This window comes from Apodemus sylvaticus, chromosome 1 (genome assembly GCF_947179515.1).
Source record: "Apodemus sylvaticus chromosome 1, mApoSyl1.1, whole genome shotgun sequence".
Classification (NCBI taxonomy): Eukaryota; Metazoa; Chordata; class Mammalia; order Rodentia; family Muridae; genus Apodemus; species Apodemus sylvaticus.
In genome coordinates, this window is record NC_067472.1 from 141,383,680 (window position 1) to 141,399,647 (window position 15,968).

The 15,968-nt window shown below is 35.1% G+C and overlaps 1 protein-coding gene across 6 annotated transcripts in view; it reads left to right on the plus strand.

Annotated features, from left to right (window-relative positions):
- Positions 1-15,968, plus strand: part of Mef2a (myocyte enhancer factor 2A) — a 128,456-nt gene that overhangs the window by 80,749 nt on the left and 31,739 nt on the right. For 3 of the 6 annotated variants that reach the window (XM_052160966.1, XM_052160974.1, XM_052160992.1), the window contains 3 exons: positions 9,880-10,017; positions 11,888-12,107; positions 12,961-13,020. In XM_052160966.1, the coding sequence (XP_052016926.1) occupies positions 9,880-10,017; positions 11,888-12,107; positions 12,961-13,020 (418 nt within the window). Of the gene's footprint in view, positions 1-9,683; positions 9,816-9,879; positions 10,018-11,887; positions 12,108-12,960; positions 13,021-15,968 lie in introns of all 6 variants that reach the window. The other 3 variants (XM_052160983.1, XM_052160999.1, XM_052161005.1) reach the window with 2 other exon arrangements.

The following is a 15,968-nucleotide window of genomic DNA, read 5'->3' on the forward strand; positions in this document are numbered from 1 at the left end:
GAAAGGTCAGAGGAGTACTTGTAAAGGATTTCACCAATCCTTTACAGAATATGCTTAGAGAAGGAAATGGGGTTAAAAAGAAAAGAAAGGAAAAAGCATATTGTAGGTCAAGAGGTGGCTTAGGTGGAAATTAGGAAAATCTAATTGGCACTTTATTTTAAGTTTAGATGAGCTAAGTATAGCCTAAGTGTGGTATTAAGAGGGAAGAAACTAAGACCTGAGATACAAACCAGATCCTCGTGGCTGTAAGGCTTTGTCGGTTGTGGAGGTTTGGCTAGCCACTGAAAGAGTGTAATAGAGTAACTGCTTAGGGTTCAGATTGTGGACTTCTCAGGGGATAAATTATGTTGGAATTGCAAGGTTACTTTAAAAGGGGGCTGTAGAAAAGATAGAAAAGGTAAAAATATTATATGTAGTATTCTACATTTTCAATTATTGTACTGTTATTTATCACACTGTATGTCACATAGGTTGTTAAGATAGTGGGAATATACTATTAATTGGACACATTGCTACTTTTATCCTAAAATGGTAGTGTTAGCTACTTTATTATTTTAAAACTGAATTATTTTTGTTAGGTAGGTTCAAGACCTCTAGACTGATGTTTCCCACCAAATATTATTTATCAAGGTATATGTATTGTACTGCTTCTAGTTTAGAATATCATTTGAGCTCAGTAGTAGTTGTGTCTAACCTTTGATGTTGCAGAAATGACATCTATAAAATTCACTCTTTAGAACCATTTGATATTAGAAAACCCATCTCTCAAATTTCAGGGGAAAAAAAACCTCATTTCAAAAGTAAGTTTAAGATTTTGTGTTGGGCTACATTTATAACTGTTCTTGATTGCATGTAGCTCACAGACCGCAGATGGGATACACATTTATGCCTAAAAATGAGAGATATGTAGTTTAAATGATATTTCAGGTTTTTTTTTTTTTTTACATAACATGGCTAATGCAGATATATAGTTTTTGAAACCTAGGGCTTCAAATATATGACTTAAAACAGCACTGATAACGATGCAGTTTTCATATTTGAAATTTATTGTGGCTCAGGTTGAAATGTTATTTTGTTCCTAAACTACATTGGAAGGATAGTATCTTTTCTTATGTCTTTTTATTTTATACACTCAGCTCTGTACTTATAAAAATTCCAAATGGTAGTATAATATTTGGGTACATTACACTTGCACAAATATACTTTTGGTTGCATAACTTACAGTTTTTAGAATTTTTGTTTCTTTGGCTAATTCAACTATTAAATTGATATCTATTAATTGGGTATCCCGTGGGCATTCTGTGAAGAATATTGCTCAGTGATGAAGAGATTGAGTAGGAAGTCTGTTTATTCAGCCAAAAAGTATTTCTTATAGTTCTCGCTTTAATTATTGTACAATAAAACATCAGACAGTAAACCTTTTGTATTATTTTTAAAGACTAGCAGTTTGTGAAACTTAACAAATACACTGAGTATGTAGGCCTTCTTGAATAAAATAAAGGTTAATTATGCTTTGTTAGAATTTACCTTTTATAATTCAGTGGAAAATATTTTTCTGCAATGCTTTTTTTGTAGAAATTTTCTTTTCACATTTTCTAGGTTTAAATTGCTATTTCTAGACGCTTCCTTGAAAATCTTAAAAATGTGTATAAAATGTTTATAAAATTGTGCAAAAAAAAAAAACCCCCCACAGGAATAAGACCTATTGTTTGAAACTTAGAAAAATCAAATTGATTTTTTTAATGCCACTAGTATTTGTGTAGGATTATTGTATAATAGATAATTAAATGTTATGTTAGTATTTGGTACATTTATATATAGGTGATATATATTGGTAAGATAGTAAAAAATAATGCTTTCTATGAGTATGTACTCAGAAGATATCAGTTTAGGCTTTTTAACTATATTTGATCTTTCATTTGCTAGAACTTTAAAGTAAAATTTTGTATTTATTGTTCTGGCTAACATATTTTGACATTACAATCACTTATTGAGTGTTACTCAGCTCAGTGTTTAATAGTTGGGGAGAACAGTGTTAAAGTTACCAATTTCATGGGCTTTACCTGTTGACTGAAGTCATGTATCCAAAAGCATTTTGAAAACAATGCCATATTAGTCAAGCTACCTTGAGTTACAAACAGGAGGTTCAACCGAAATTACTTTTTGAAAAGTAGGAATGTTTTTATCACAACACAGAAACTTCAGCTGTTTGGTGCAACAGGCTAGGGCATTGCCCAGCCCATACATCAGCTTTCTTCCCCTGCTTTCTCTTCGTGTTGGAAAGACAGCTTTAGGCCTTATGTACATATAGTATTTTCAGAGGCAGGGCTATCTAACAGACCTTGATGACTGAAATGTTTGTTATCATCTGGACTGACCAATGTAGTCATTAGCCACAAGTAACTGTTGTGCTCCAGAAATATGCTAGACAGCTGAGAAAATGACTTTTTAATCTTACTCAGGTCCAGTTTAAGTAATCTCACATTGGTCAGTGACTAATGAAGCACCAGTCTAAAGTACCAAAGATTAAGTTAGGACACAAACTTCTCGGGAGTTTTAGTTTTCTAAAATTATTTAGTTGTACTGTTTTTGATCACATGCCTCCCCCTACATTCCCCTTTTAAATATACTGGTCCTGGTAGTGGAGAAGAGATTGAATGTGCTGATGAGCTTATTCTACTCAGATGTCCCACCTTTGGGAGGTGGTTTAACAGGAATCCAGACAGTGTTTGTATAGCAGTAGACATATCAGTACAACAGGTTAGACTTTTCAGAAAGGGCTCTCTACATGTGTAGCACAACAGTGCTATCGCATAGGGCTAGAAAGCTCAATGGACAAGAGCAGATAAGACGGTGACACTTTTTCTGTGCACTCCTGGCACCTCTAGGAGGTATTTAAAACACTGGTATTCACATCATTGTTGTTGAATAATCAACATTTCTAAAGTTTAAGTGATTTACATGTAGTACTCCCATGCTACCTGGTATTTATAAATCATTGTTCAGGTAACCTTCACTGTTAATAAAATTGAGTGCATATTTGAATTATTTATCAAAATATCTGTACACAAGATTTATCTGCTAATCTGTTTTCTATACCAATTAACTTGCCTGTTTGGGCATTTCACTTAAATGAAGTCATACAATAATACATCCTCTTTTGTAACTTCTTTCACTTATATTGGTGTTTTCAAAGCTAGACTGTAGCATGTATCAGGACTTTCCTTAAGGCAGAATAGTGCTTCTGCTGCTTTGAAATTTGTGCAGATTGTATGGGCATGTATTTCCATTTCTCTTGATGTCTCTAACAAGAAGTGAAATTTCCTGGGTTGTGTGGTAAGTTATGCCTTTAATTTGTTAATAGCTGTAAAATTCTGGTTTATATCTTAACTGAAAAAAAAAAACCACATACTAAAAAAAAAATACAAGAACTACATTGGGATTTTATGAGAAAATGTTTCATTTTTTCCTCCAAAATTCAGTATTTTCAAGGACCAGTTATCTGAACAGCAGTAGACATATCAGTACAACAGGTTAGACTTTTCAGAAAGGGCTCTCTACATGTGTAGCACAACAGTGCTATCGCATAGGGCTAGAAAGCTCAATGGACAAGAGCAGATAAGGCGGTGACACTTTTTCTGTGCACTCCTGGCACCTCTAGGAGGTATTTAAAACACTGGTAGTCACATCATTGTTGTCGAATAATCAACATTTCAAAATCATCAATTTTCCCACTGAGGTCAAAAATGCCATATGAGCTAGTAATAAAAATTTCTTTGTGGTGTCAAAAGAGATCTGAAAGACTATCCCAGGCCAAAATCTCAGGGTTCCTAAGAATGTAAGGGTAAAGAGGTATTTAAAGTTCTGGCTACCCTAAGCCATATATCCATCTCCACACAATAATTGAAAAGCAGAACACCAAATTCTTACAGATGTAGATGCAAGGTCAGGTTACCATATTTAGGTTAGTGAGTCTAATTATGTTTCATGTCACATTGGAACATTAGGTAATATTTTGTGCTTTCTCCCATTTATTCCCAGTGAACTCCAGTAAAGAGTTCTTTAGTGCTGAGCAGAGATGTGCTTGCTGTGGGAAGAAGACTGAAGAGGACTTATGTCGGAGTTTATAAACCATGTGTTAGCATTAGATGGGATTTCTGGCTAAATTTGTATACTATAAGAAGTCTAAGAAAGCCACTGCATCAGAGAAGCAAAATTATATCCCATTTAAAGAGTGATACCTTTTGTGTGTTTCCAAATCTAATAAACGTTCAAAGCTATTGACCACCATAGAAAAATGGCCAAACATGCAGAAATACAAGACAAATTTTACCATTGTGGTGCAAGCCTGTAGGCCTATAATCCCAGCCTGAAGTATGAGACTTCTGAAGCAAGAATGTAAGACATGCTATACGTAAACATAGAAATAAGATGAAGAGACTGCCTCCTGGCTATTTCAGATTATACATAGGTCATAGAGCTTTGTTTTAGGGGACAAAAACAAACTTGAGAGTATCTGCAAGAAATAGGAAATGATAAAAGAAGTGACAAAAATTGGAAAACATTAAATATTTGTAAACATTGAGAAATACAAAAAATAAAAAACAAACAAACAAAAACCTCACTCAGTATACATGAGGGAGCGGATTTCTCACAACTGCAGAGAGAGATTCTGAGCTGAATGAAATTTTCTATAATTCAGTATGAAGAGTTAAAAGAAAATATTAAAAGGTAGATGGTTTTTGAAAATCTAACAGCCTACTTTAAATTGACACTGCAGGAGGCAGTGGAGGATGGGAATGAGTAGGAGGTAGAGGAACTGTTTGAAATGATAACAACTGAATTGTCACAATTAGTGAAGTTCTATTGTCTTTAGATAAACAGAGTTTGAATGTAAACAGTAAAAACAAATAAATAAAATAGTAAAAATAATACGTTCCCACATGTATCATAGCAAAAAAGACATCACTGAAAATAAAAGACTGATTATCTTCAAAACTGTGTTGACAGTTATTAAAAATAACACATTAACTCTGGAGTCATTATAAAAAGTAAATAACCAAGAATCTTATACATGGTGAAAATAACTTAAGTAAAGAAGGATAAATCTTAAACCATCTTTGAAGCTAAAACAGCATATGCTTTGGTAGAAGGTGCCAAGACCAAATAGGGCTGCCACCATAAGAAAACACTGACCATTGGGTCACCTCTGGAGACTTCATATGGACAAATACCATAGTTTCCAATGTTAAGAAGCTAAGATGTTCTTAATAAATATTGTTGGGTAAAAAAGAAAAAGGCAGTTTTGAAGGTTTGCTTGTTTGTTTGATAAGTGAGAAAAAAACAGATTGACCAAGAGCCAGAACTAATGTTTATTTTATCTTTTTGAGACTGTATCTCAGTACGTAGACATGGGTGACTTGAAATTGGATATCTGCAGCAGGCGGGCCTTGGGCACTTAGAGATCTGCCTACCTTTGCTTCCAGACTGGTTAAATTCCAGACTGAGATTAAATAAATGCATGAGCTATCTTGCTGTGCCCTTTGAAGGCATTCATTATTTCCTGAATTTTCATGTACTTAAAATAAGTTCTATCAAAGACCTGTGAAAATTTTTTCTCTCTGGAAACAAGCTGTCCCCTAGCTACCTAGAAAACAAGAGCCCCCAAATGGCTATGACAGTGGGACAGGGTAGAGAAGAAGTATTACAACTGTTTTTATTTACAGTTCCTGCAGTGAAGGTATATGTATAGGATCATAGAAAAACTGATGGAGAAATATAAAGACATGCCTACAACTCCATCCTCAACAAATGCTCTTAGTGGCTAAATGATACCAGATGAGCAGCCTCTATTTGTTGTCACTTTGATTGTTGAGTACTGCAGACATTGAACAACTTAAGGGATACAGCATAGTGGGAAGTAGACTGAACAGCAGATTCTAGCCCCAGTTCTGCTCTCCACTAGCAGTGCAGTGGATGGGGATATGCCTGGGCATTTAAAGTGGACAATAAACAGGGTAACAATAAGATGTCTAGTTTGTGTCCAACATTTTAATATACATTTTGAGCACATCAAACCTCAGGGTCCCAACTTTTCTCAAAGTTTGGCTCATCAGACAGATTCCCAGAAAATTGTTTAACAAAATCTTGATTTAAAATCTCGATTGGATTAATTATCAAATAAGTCTAGATGATATCATAAATGCCCCAGATTTTTAGAAAGGAAATATTAGTATTTAGCACTCTTACAGAAAATAGCTGAAGGATCTTTCCTTTCTTCATTGCATGAGACTAGCCTTAACCTTGATTGTAGAACCAGCAAAGAGGATTCTGAAAAGTTAGAGGTCCTTCAACCTTAAATAAATATAAAACCCTAGTAAAATGTTATGTTACATCTATTGGAGATATTTTTATTTTTTTTTTAATGAGCCATTTCTTTACTGTTTGGGTACATACCCAGAATCTGTATAAGACTTCCTTGTGATTAGGAATGTAGCTGTATGACTGAGTTCTAATTGAAGATGTGAATGGAAATAAATAACACATGCTACTTCCAGGCCTAGCTAATGTATTACTTGGTCATCATGCTACTAAGCATAAAAGATAAACTAGAGGGCCATGTAGAGGGTAATGAGGGAGAATGACTTCATGAAGTCCTCTGCACTAGTCTATACAGAACTACAGTATTACTATTTTGCTGCAGATTAACTTCCATCTCTACAGCACTGGAAAATAGTGCAGAAGCAAAGGTATAAACCCCATAGAGTCAGATAACATGGAAGAATGTGCCCCAGAAATAGTTTCCATGGTACTTCATTGTTTTTTTACCTGTTTTTTAAAAATATTGTCACTTATTTCTACACAGCTAAAGTTGAAAGGTATATGTTAACTAATAGCATTCATTTACTTAAACCCTATGTTTTGTACCTAAGTGTAAGTGAGCAGAAAGTACCTAAATTGCCCAAATCGCACACATAGACAAAAGCCATCAAAAGTATAATTGAATTTAACTTTATTGCTGATAAGTAGTAAAAGTTTATTTTTAAAACTGTGACTTACCTTTTAAAACTGTCTTCTGATAGATTGAGTGTGTTAGTTTTAGTATTTCATACCAGTAATGTCATCAAGAAGCTTAGAACACTGATACAGTTATAGCATCAAGTCTGCTGATAATTACTTATCAAATGGTCCCTTTAGTTGTTTGTAATGTATATTTCAGATTCTAATTATTTCAGAAAACAAAAATCAATGGGAACATTCACCTTAAAGAGTATACACCAGAAATTTGAGTTCTTTTTTTTTATTTTTTATTTTTGGCACAGGTGAGCTTTCTCTAAGTTTTTCAGAATGGTACTGATAAACTGTCTAGCACACTTACAGGAACTCAGGCTTTCTGGAGTTATGTTTACTTAAGGATAGAATGTGATGACTATCAGCAGTACTGACAGAGAGTACAAAGTAGTGTTTATGATGGTTTTTTCTGCATGGAAGCAGATTCCACATTGTGGTTAACAAGAGCTATAGAAGCTTGTGAGGAAACTGAAGCTGACCAGCCTCTTCATGCCTTCCTTGGCCTTGTTCATAGATTGCAGCATTCCACATGTTAGTACCAGAGATGGCAGAGAAACTTTTACTGCTATGCTCTTTGGTAATGATAAAGACAGAAAGTCTTTTTATGGTAGTTGGGTCCTCAAAACCACTTTTCGTGTTTGGTGATAAGGAACAGAGTTGGCTGTCAAACAGCTCTATTAGCTTATTATCTACAAAGCTGATACTGCCTCTTAAATTCCCTCCTTGTGACAGGAACTCATATGAAGTGAAGGCTTGCAGAGCTGGGGATACCACAGTACTTTGCTTCCCCATAAGTTCCAATAGGATTAAACCTTCCTTTATAGAATTCAAAACTGCATGTATTTTAAAGCAGTCGTATTGTTTTGCTCTGTGTATTTAAAAATTCTATGAGATACATACTTTGTATTGTTATTTGTAAAATGCTCAGTGATAAACATTTCAGTTTACAAAAAGAGCAAGGCTGAGGGTGTGTGTGTGTGTGTTAGAGAGAGAGAGAGAGAGAGAGAGAGAGAGAGAGAGAGAGAATATTCACTACTGAGATTATTTTCACTACTAATGTAACAACTTCAGAAATTTGACAAGTAGGACTGTTACCAAGGATGGTGAGGCTATCTTTTTTGGCTAAGTACACATGAATGTACATGTAATACAGTAAGACCATGAGTCTTTAGAGTCTAAGACCAGTGGCCTGGGGGCTGGGAGGGGGTGTGAGATGTAGTGTTTGTAACACACTTATATTTAATGATTGTATTTTAATGAGTTCTAAGAGTTATATATAAGATTCCTAACACGTGAGAGAAGCATTTGGAGGGTCTTATAATTTTTAGCATGTAAAAATAAGTCATACTGAGTAAGGTGAAATTTCAAATTCATTTAAAGAAACTTATGAAAGGTTCTCAAATAGTAATGTTCCATGGATACTCTACATTTCCAGGAAAAACAGGGACTAAACAAATCAAATTTTACAGTACTAAGATCATTGGTATTACATCTAAGTTAATTACTTGCTGGTCACATGTCTAGCCCAGCTCTTTGATAATCCTTGTTTCTACTCTAATGGTGTACTTGATATTTAACCCTGGTGCTGCTTTTGATTATATTAGAAACTCAGAAAAATAGTTCAGAACTGTTGTGTTGTCAATAGGTCTGCCTTAAACTGAGATACATCAGGATTTTTAAAATGTAATTATGCATTTTGAAGGTAAATTAATATTCTATAATCTTTAAGTCACTAGGATTTTTATTGCTTTAAAAATTAGATGTTACTTTATGTTGTCTTTTCCTTAAGAGAGAAATTAGAAAACTAACCATCCACCATATTTTTACTTTAAAGTAAAAAATCAGTGTGGTTCAGGGGAATACTTGATTGACACGCAAAGTTATCTAAGGAATCAACTCTGGCTTAAAACAAATTGAAGGAATTATAGAGAAAAAAACTAGCAAATGGGGAGGGGGTGTATTCTGAGAAACTTTTTTTTGAGAAACTTTTCATTACAGAATTTTAAGTATGTAAAGTCACTAAGAATGTTGACATTTATCATACATAGGAGGGAGTCTTTGTTAACAAACATTGGTTTCAAGTTTTTATATTTTAAGGTTATGTGGGAAAATGATAATAGAGAACATATTAGTAGTAAATTATTGTGATTCTGGGGTAATTACTATTGAGTAAGATAAATCCTGATAGAAATGCCAGTAGAGAAAGTGGCAGACATGAACTGTGCGTCAAGATACTGTAATATCTCAACACATCATTTTGATAGGTTCTTGTTAAATTCTTACTGACTTTACTAACTGGGTTCTAGCTGTGACTCAGAACATGAAGTGGTTGTAGTATTCTCTTAGCACTTTGAAAAGGAAGAGTCCAAACAAGCAAATGCTCTGTTTTTTAATGTGGATGGAGTGGGAGAGCTCAGTGTTTTCCTGTCTTAGGCTTACGGTACTTGGAGCACTGTAATCTATTTGTAGCCTTTTAAGTATCATTCAGCGGCTCTTAAATAATCTGTTTATTCGACCTGTGCTCTCTTAACACATTTTACAAAAACAAAACAAACAAAAAACTCATGGAAAGTTAGTATTCTTTTTGTGTGAATTTTCCAATTGTATTTCAGACTTTAAGAAAGAAAGGCCTTAATGGTTGTGAGAGCCCTGATGCTGACGATTACTTTGAGCACAGTCCACTCTCGGAGGACAGATTCAGCAAACTAAATGAAGATAGTGATTTTATTTTCAAACGAGGCCCTGTAAGTACTTTCACTTTACCTTTACTTTTTATTTGTTGATCCTTTTTGTTAACTTCATATTTAGGCTCTGAACAAGAAGGAACACAGAGGGTGCGACAGCCCAGACCCTGATACTTCATATGTGCTAACTCCACATACAGAAGAAAAATATAAAAAAATTAATGAGGAATTTGATAATATGATGCGGAATCATAAAATCGCAGTGAGTACTTAAGTATGGTTTGTGCTTTTATCATGTGCATGAAGAAATTGACCATACATCTACCTCATTTGTACAGAAGATTGAGTACAATGAGTATAAGAGAAAAGGCGTTTATTCATAACTTGTTGGTTTTACAGAACTTTACAATTTCCAAAATCTTATAGTAGTAAATATTGAATACCTTAAGTGTATAAATGAAGATAAAACATTTTAATTGAGATTCTGCCATTAGTTACTCTTTATAGGCTATCTAGATACCCTGAGTTATAATTCCTTTGTTAGGTGTTCCCGTCTTACCCATAATTTAATACACATCGTATATAAATATAAGCTTGATCTTAAGAATGTCAAATATAACATAGTTGAGTTTGTTGTAAGATTTCATGCCTCTAAATCATTTGTACTTATTTTACATAATTATCTTCATTTTAACAGAGCTGGACTGACTGATTAGCCCTTTGTATATTTTTCCCAAACCCTTTGAACAGCAAGAAAACTAAGTACATAACTGGTCTTTTTTTACACTCTCAGCACTAAAGAGGACTGGACTTACTGTTAGGTACCCATAGTTTTAAACTAGTCACAAAACAGATAGTCACTGTAATTTTACTGTGCACAGATATCTTAACACTATGAAAAAGTCAGTTTTGAGCTCACTGAGCTCTTGTACTTGGGCTGAAACATCTCAGAAGATCTTCTCTTTGGACTCTGTAGAGAGAGCCACCTAAGGCTATCCCTGTAGCTCTGTACTCTCACTCTGTCTAGGTGAGGCTGTCCCTGAACCATTGGCTCCACCAGTGTTGGCATTCTGTTGTTTGTTTGTTCTTTGTCAAGGTTTAATCTCTTGAACTATGCCCTAGAGGATGATCCGCATCATATGTCTTTAGCATAGTTTGTAGGAAGAATCACATGAAAATAGCTTTAAGCAAAATTTTTAACCTAATACCATCAGTTTAAAAAACAGACATAGCAAATAAAATTGCTGTAACCTCACAGGGATGCTGTTACCATGGTTAAACTTTAAGCTGCAAATATAATAAACTAGCTTTATTGTTTGTATGTTTTTTTACTCCCCCCACCACCATCACTTTAAGTTATAAAGGAGCCTGCTGTTTATCTTGGTCAACAAATATATTGAAATTGGTCTGTGGAGGAAATGCCAGAGCAAACTAGGAAGTGACCTTTCAGGGAAAATATGAAATATTTTGATAAGAAGATAGCTTTTATAATGTTTATAATTTAATCTTTCTACAGTTTCAAAGATACCAAGACTCTATTCTAACTTGGCAATAATTAATCTTATATAGGCTTCTATGTATATTTCATTACATTCAATTACATTGTGTTCTGTATATAATTACTTGACTTTTCTACTTTAAAAATACCCATCAATCAAATCATACTAGACTTATTCATAATATCCCAAATTTGATATATTAAGTTAATGATATACCTGTACTTTCCCCTTTGGTTATATTTGGGTTCTCCCAATAGAAATGTAATGTTAAATTGGTTTGCACTGAAGTTCTAATTAATGCTTACTTGGTAACAGGGATGTATTTTATGTCTAAATTCAACAATATTACTTTAATTCCAGGTTTAACTTTTAATTTCATCTCTTTGAATATTTGAAACATACTATATAGTTACATTTAGCATACATGTATCAGTATAAAATTGAAAATGAAAAAGTTTGTATGGTGTATTCATGTTCAAGTATAATTCTAGAGAAAGTAGCTTAACACTGCAGATGACAAAACTGTCCTTTGCTTTTGATAATGAAGAATTGTGTAGTCAAAGTTATTTATTGTTGATGAAAAAGAAACCAATCGTTTTTTTTTTTTTTTTCTTCCTTGTTCTTTACTTACAGCCTGGCTTGCCACCTCAGAACTTCTCAATGTCTGTCACAGTCCCTGTGACCAGCCCTAATGCTTTGTCATACACTAACCCAGGGAGTTCACTCGTGTCACCGTCTTTGGCAGCCAGCTCAACATTAGCAGATTCGAGCATGCTGTCTCCACCCCCAGCCACGCTACACAGAAATGTGTCCCCGGGAGCTCCGCAGAGACCACCAAGTACCGGCAGTGCAAGTATGTTGTGAAGTACTCTCACTGCTCTTTTAAAAGGAGGATGAGAAAGGATTTGCTGACAAAGTTTATTGTCTTTAGTCTTTATTATCAGGCCAAGTTGGAGGCACATGCCTTGAATCCCAGCACTTGGAAGGCAGCCAGATCTCTGAGTTTGAAGATAGCCCATCTAGTGAGTTCCAGGACTGCCAGGGCTTTGTAGAGACCTTATTTCAAAAAACAAAAGTAAACAAACAAACAAACAAAAATCCACTTTGTTGTCAAAAAACAATCGTCACTGCTACATAATTAAGTCCATTTTAAGTATGTTTTGTTTTTGTTTGTTTCTTTTTTTTTGTTTTTTTGTTTGTTTGTTTGTTTGTGTTTTTAGATTTGGTTATTTTTGAGACAGGGTTTCTCTGTGTAGCCCTGGCTGTCCTGGAACTCACTCTGTAGACCAGGCTGGCCTCGAACTCAGAAATCCGCCTGCCTCTGCCTCCCAGAGTGCTGGAATTACAGGCGTGTGCCACCACTGCCCGGCTTAAGTACGTTTTTTTTAATACCCATGGGAAAAACAATTCTGGCTAAAGTACAATAATATAGTGAATATAACACTATATTTTTTTCCTTATCATGTGAAAACCATGTTGTAGCTGTTGGTATGGTGTCTATGCTCTGGTGGATAGAGACACCCCTCCACAACCCGTGTAGTTAAACATGTTACATGTACAGTTAGTGGCAACTTTCAATTGAGCTAATTTTGGTTTGATTTGATTTTTACGAACAGAGTGTAAATTATAGTGAGATGACTTCATTTGGCTGTTTGTGAAATAAGCAAAGTTTTATTCATTCTCTCTTTTCTCTGTAACATTGTTAGGTGGGATGTTGAGCACTACAGACCTCACGGTGCCAAATGGAGCTGGAAATAGTCCTGTGGGTAAGTGAATTCCTATTGTTTTAACTTTGTACGTGTCTGTTACTATCTGAGTTACTAGTAAGTATTGCCTTGGACTTAACAGTTTCTGCAATAGCCCTGCTTCATCCCTTACACACTGACTGAAAGCTCAGATATCTAGTTATTTAGTATGTACTAAGTGCTTTCTCTATACCAGGCATTTTCTTAGCTAAATACTAAATTGCTCTAATGCAACATTTATAGCAAGATCTTTTTTTAAAACATTTTAAATGTGTTTTTGACAGTATCATATAGCTATATACCTATTTCACGCTCACACACACACACACACACACACACACATACATGCATACTGTACCTTGAAGATACCCTTGCCTGTCATTCCCCTCTTACTCCCTCCATGCTCCTCCATGCCCATACAGCCTCTACCTTCATTGACCTCTTCCTTCTTTTCTTTTTTAAATAATCCACTGAGTTCAGTTAGAGCTACTTGCTTACCAATGGGAGTGAGACCATCCACCAGAGCATAGACACCATACCAACAACTACAACCCCATGGAAAACTGACCTTCCCTCTCTCATAAGCTGTTGTTAACTGCAACAACTCCTCCACCAGAGGTGGAGTCCCTCCCTAATCCATGCTAGAATATTGAATGCCTTGATCTTGTGCAGTTAGTCAGAGTTTCTGTAAGTTGGTGATTGTGGTGGTCATGTCATGTCTGGAAGACAGCAAACAGCATTTCTCAGTATTCCTCCTAATCCTCCAGTTCTTACGTTCCTTCCACCTCTTTTTACATCATGTTCCCTATGCCTTCATGGGGAGGGTCATAATAGATCTTCCCATTAGGGTTGAGTACTCAACAGTCACTTATTCTCAGTACTTTAATTTTGAATCTCTGCACTGACTGTTGTTCAATGCAGAACAGCTTCTATATCTAAGAGTTGACAGCAGCTAACATATTTAGAAGGCAACCGGTTTGGCAGTTGCCTTCTAAGATCATGTCTTAGGGAGATGCTTTTATGTAACTTTTGTCATCACTAAAGTTAAACTATGGGCCAAGGACTTTATTTCAAAACACCATGAAATGTTTTTAGAAATTAGAGTACAAAGAAATGTGTGTATACTACCCAAGTTACAGATCCAAACGATTTCTCTTGAGGATATGCTTTGTTGGTCATGTGTAGAGCATTCATAGTTTGTCATAGTTATAGCCAAATAGGCTTTTTCACTTTGGGACTATCCCAGCATGTGTGAGCCTTATACATCATGAACCAACACTGTTAAGTAGCTCTATTCCCAATATACTATGCACAGTGGGTCCTAAACAATAGTTTAGCACCGTCTAATTTAAAACAAAAACAAATGGTGTGATGCAAATAGTGTGGCTACTAAGAGAGACTGTTTATTTCTGGTTCGCTTTACTTAAGCTCCAGCCTTCTGGATTTTCGGTGGTTTAAACATGTTTTATAATATGGCTGGAAAGATGGCTCAACGGATAAGAGTATTTGTTGTTCTTTTGGTTTGGATCCTAGCACCCATATGGAGGCTTACAGCTATAACTCTGGTTCCAGAGGATCCAACACTTTCTGTCTATGCTGAGTATCAGGTGGATGCGTACAGACGCATGCATACACACACATGTATATACATACACATACACAAAACATTCATACACATAAAATAACTGATTCTAAAATATATTTTAAAATATGTCATAGTCTTTCTTTCCAGTCCTGACATGTAGTAAAGATAGATTATGATTTTGATGTTATGTCTATACCACATTAAATGATACTTTAGTCTTAAAACACTACAGGGTTTTAAGAGATCAAATGTAGGAAAGTTTATTAAGCTTTTACGATCAGTTAAACATTGGCACAGCTAAACTCATATGTATGATTTACTTAATTGTAGCCCTGCTTTATTGTCTGGATCCAAATGAACTCTTTTAATGTACACTTATATTTCCCTCTTTGACACCAGTAAGGCAGTATGTTTAGAGAAAGCCTTGTATACTCATATCACATTGGGCTGAAACCTGAGAAGGCTGGAGCCTGTGTAAAGTGAACCAGAAATAAACAGTCCCTCTTAGTAGCCACACTATTTGTATTATACTTTTTTGTTCTTTTCTTGTAATTCAGTGATGTTGGTCTGTTATTTGGGACTTGTTGTGCATAGTAGATTGGGATTATATCTATCAGTATTTGTTTAGCATGTGTGAAGCATTGAATTTAATCACCAAGTGTGTACCCAGCAGTATTTTAGTTAGAGCCAGTGTCTTAGTGTGAATATGGTATATACCTGTAACCATAGCATTTCAGAAGCCATTTGGGACAGAGAGAATCCTGGGTTCTAGACCAGCCTGATATAAACAGCAGGTTGTATCAAAACTATATTCAAGCTAACGTGCCAAAAATCTATATGACCTTCACTTGCTAGTTCTCATTGGAACACCCAAAGGATATAATGAAGTAATGGTCTTCATACATGCTTTTGACAGCTTATAGTCTTTATTAAAAGTTTGAAAGATTGCAGTGGTTATAAAGTATCTAAACCCTAATACATTTTGTGAGACTGTCTAAAGAAGTAAGCTAGGGACTGGAGAGGTGGCTTGGCAGTTAAAAGCATTGGTTGCTCTTGCACAGGGCCTGGATTCAGTTCCCAGCACCCACATGGAGTCTCATGCCTAGTAGCTATGACTCCAGTTCCAGAGCATCTGATGGTTTCTTCTAGCCTCTGAGGGCTACCAAGTGCTCATATGGTATATAGACACACATAAAGGCAAACATCTATTCACAGAAAGATAAATGAATCCTTAAAAAAGGAAGAAAAGTAAAATATGTAAAGGTTCATTTTGCTACAGTGAAAAATTAGATGAAATAAGAATAGGCAGCAATGTGAAAATTAGATAAATTTAAAATGAGGTTTTTTTTTTTTGTTGTTGTGATTCAAAATTATGTAGAAAAAA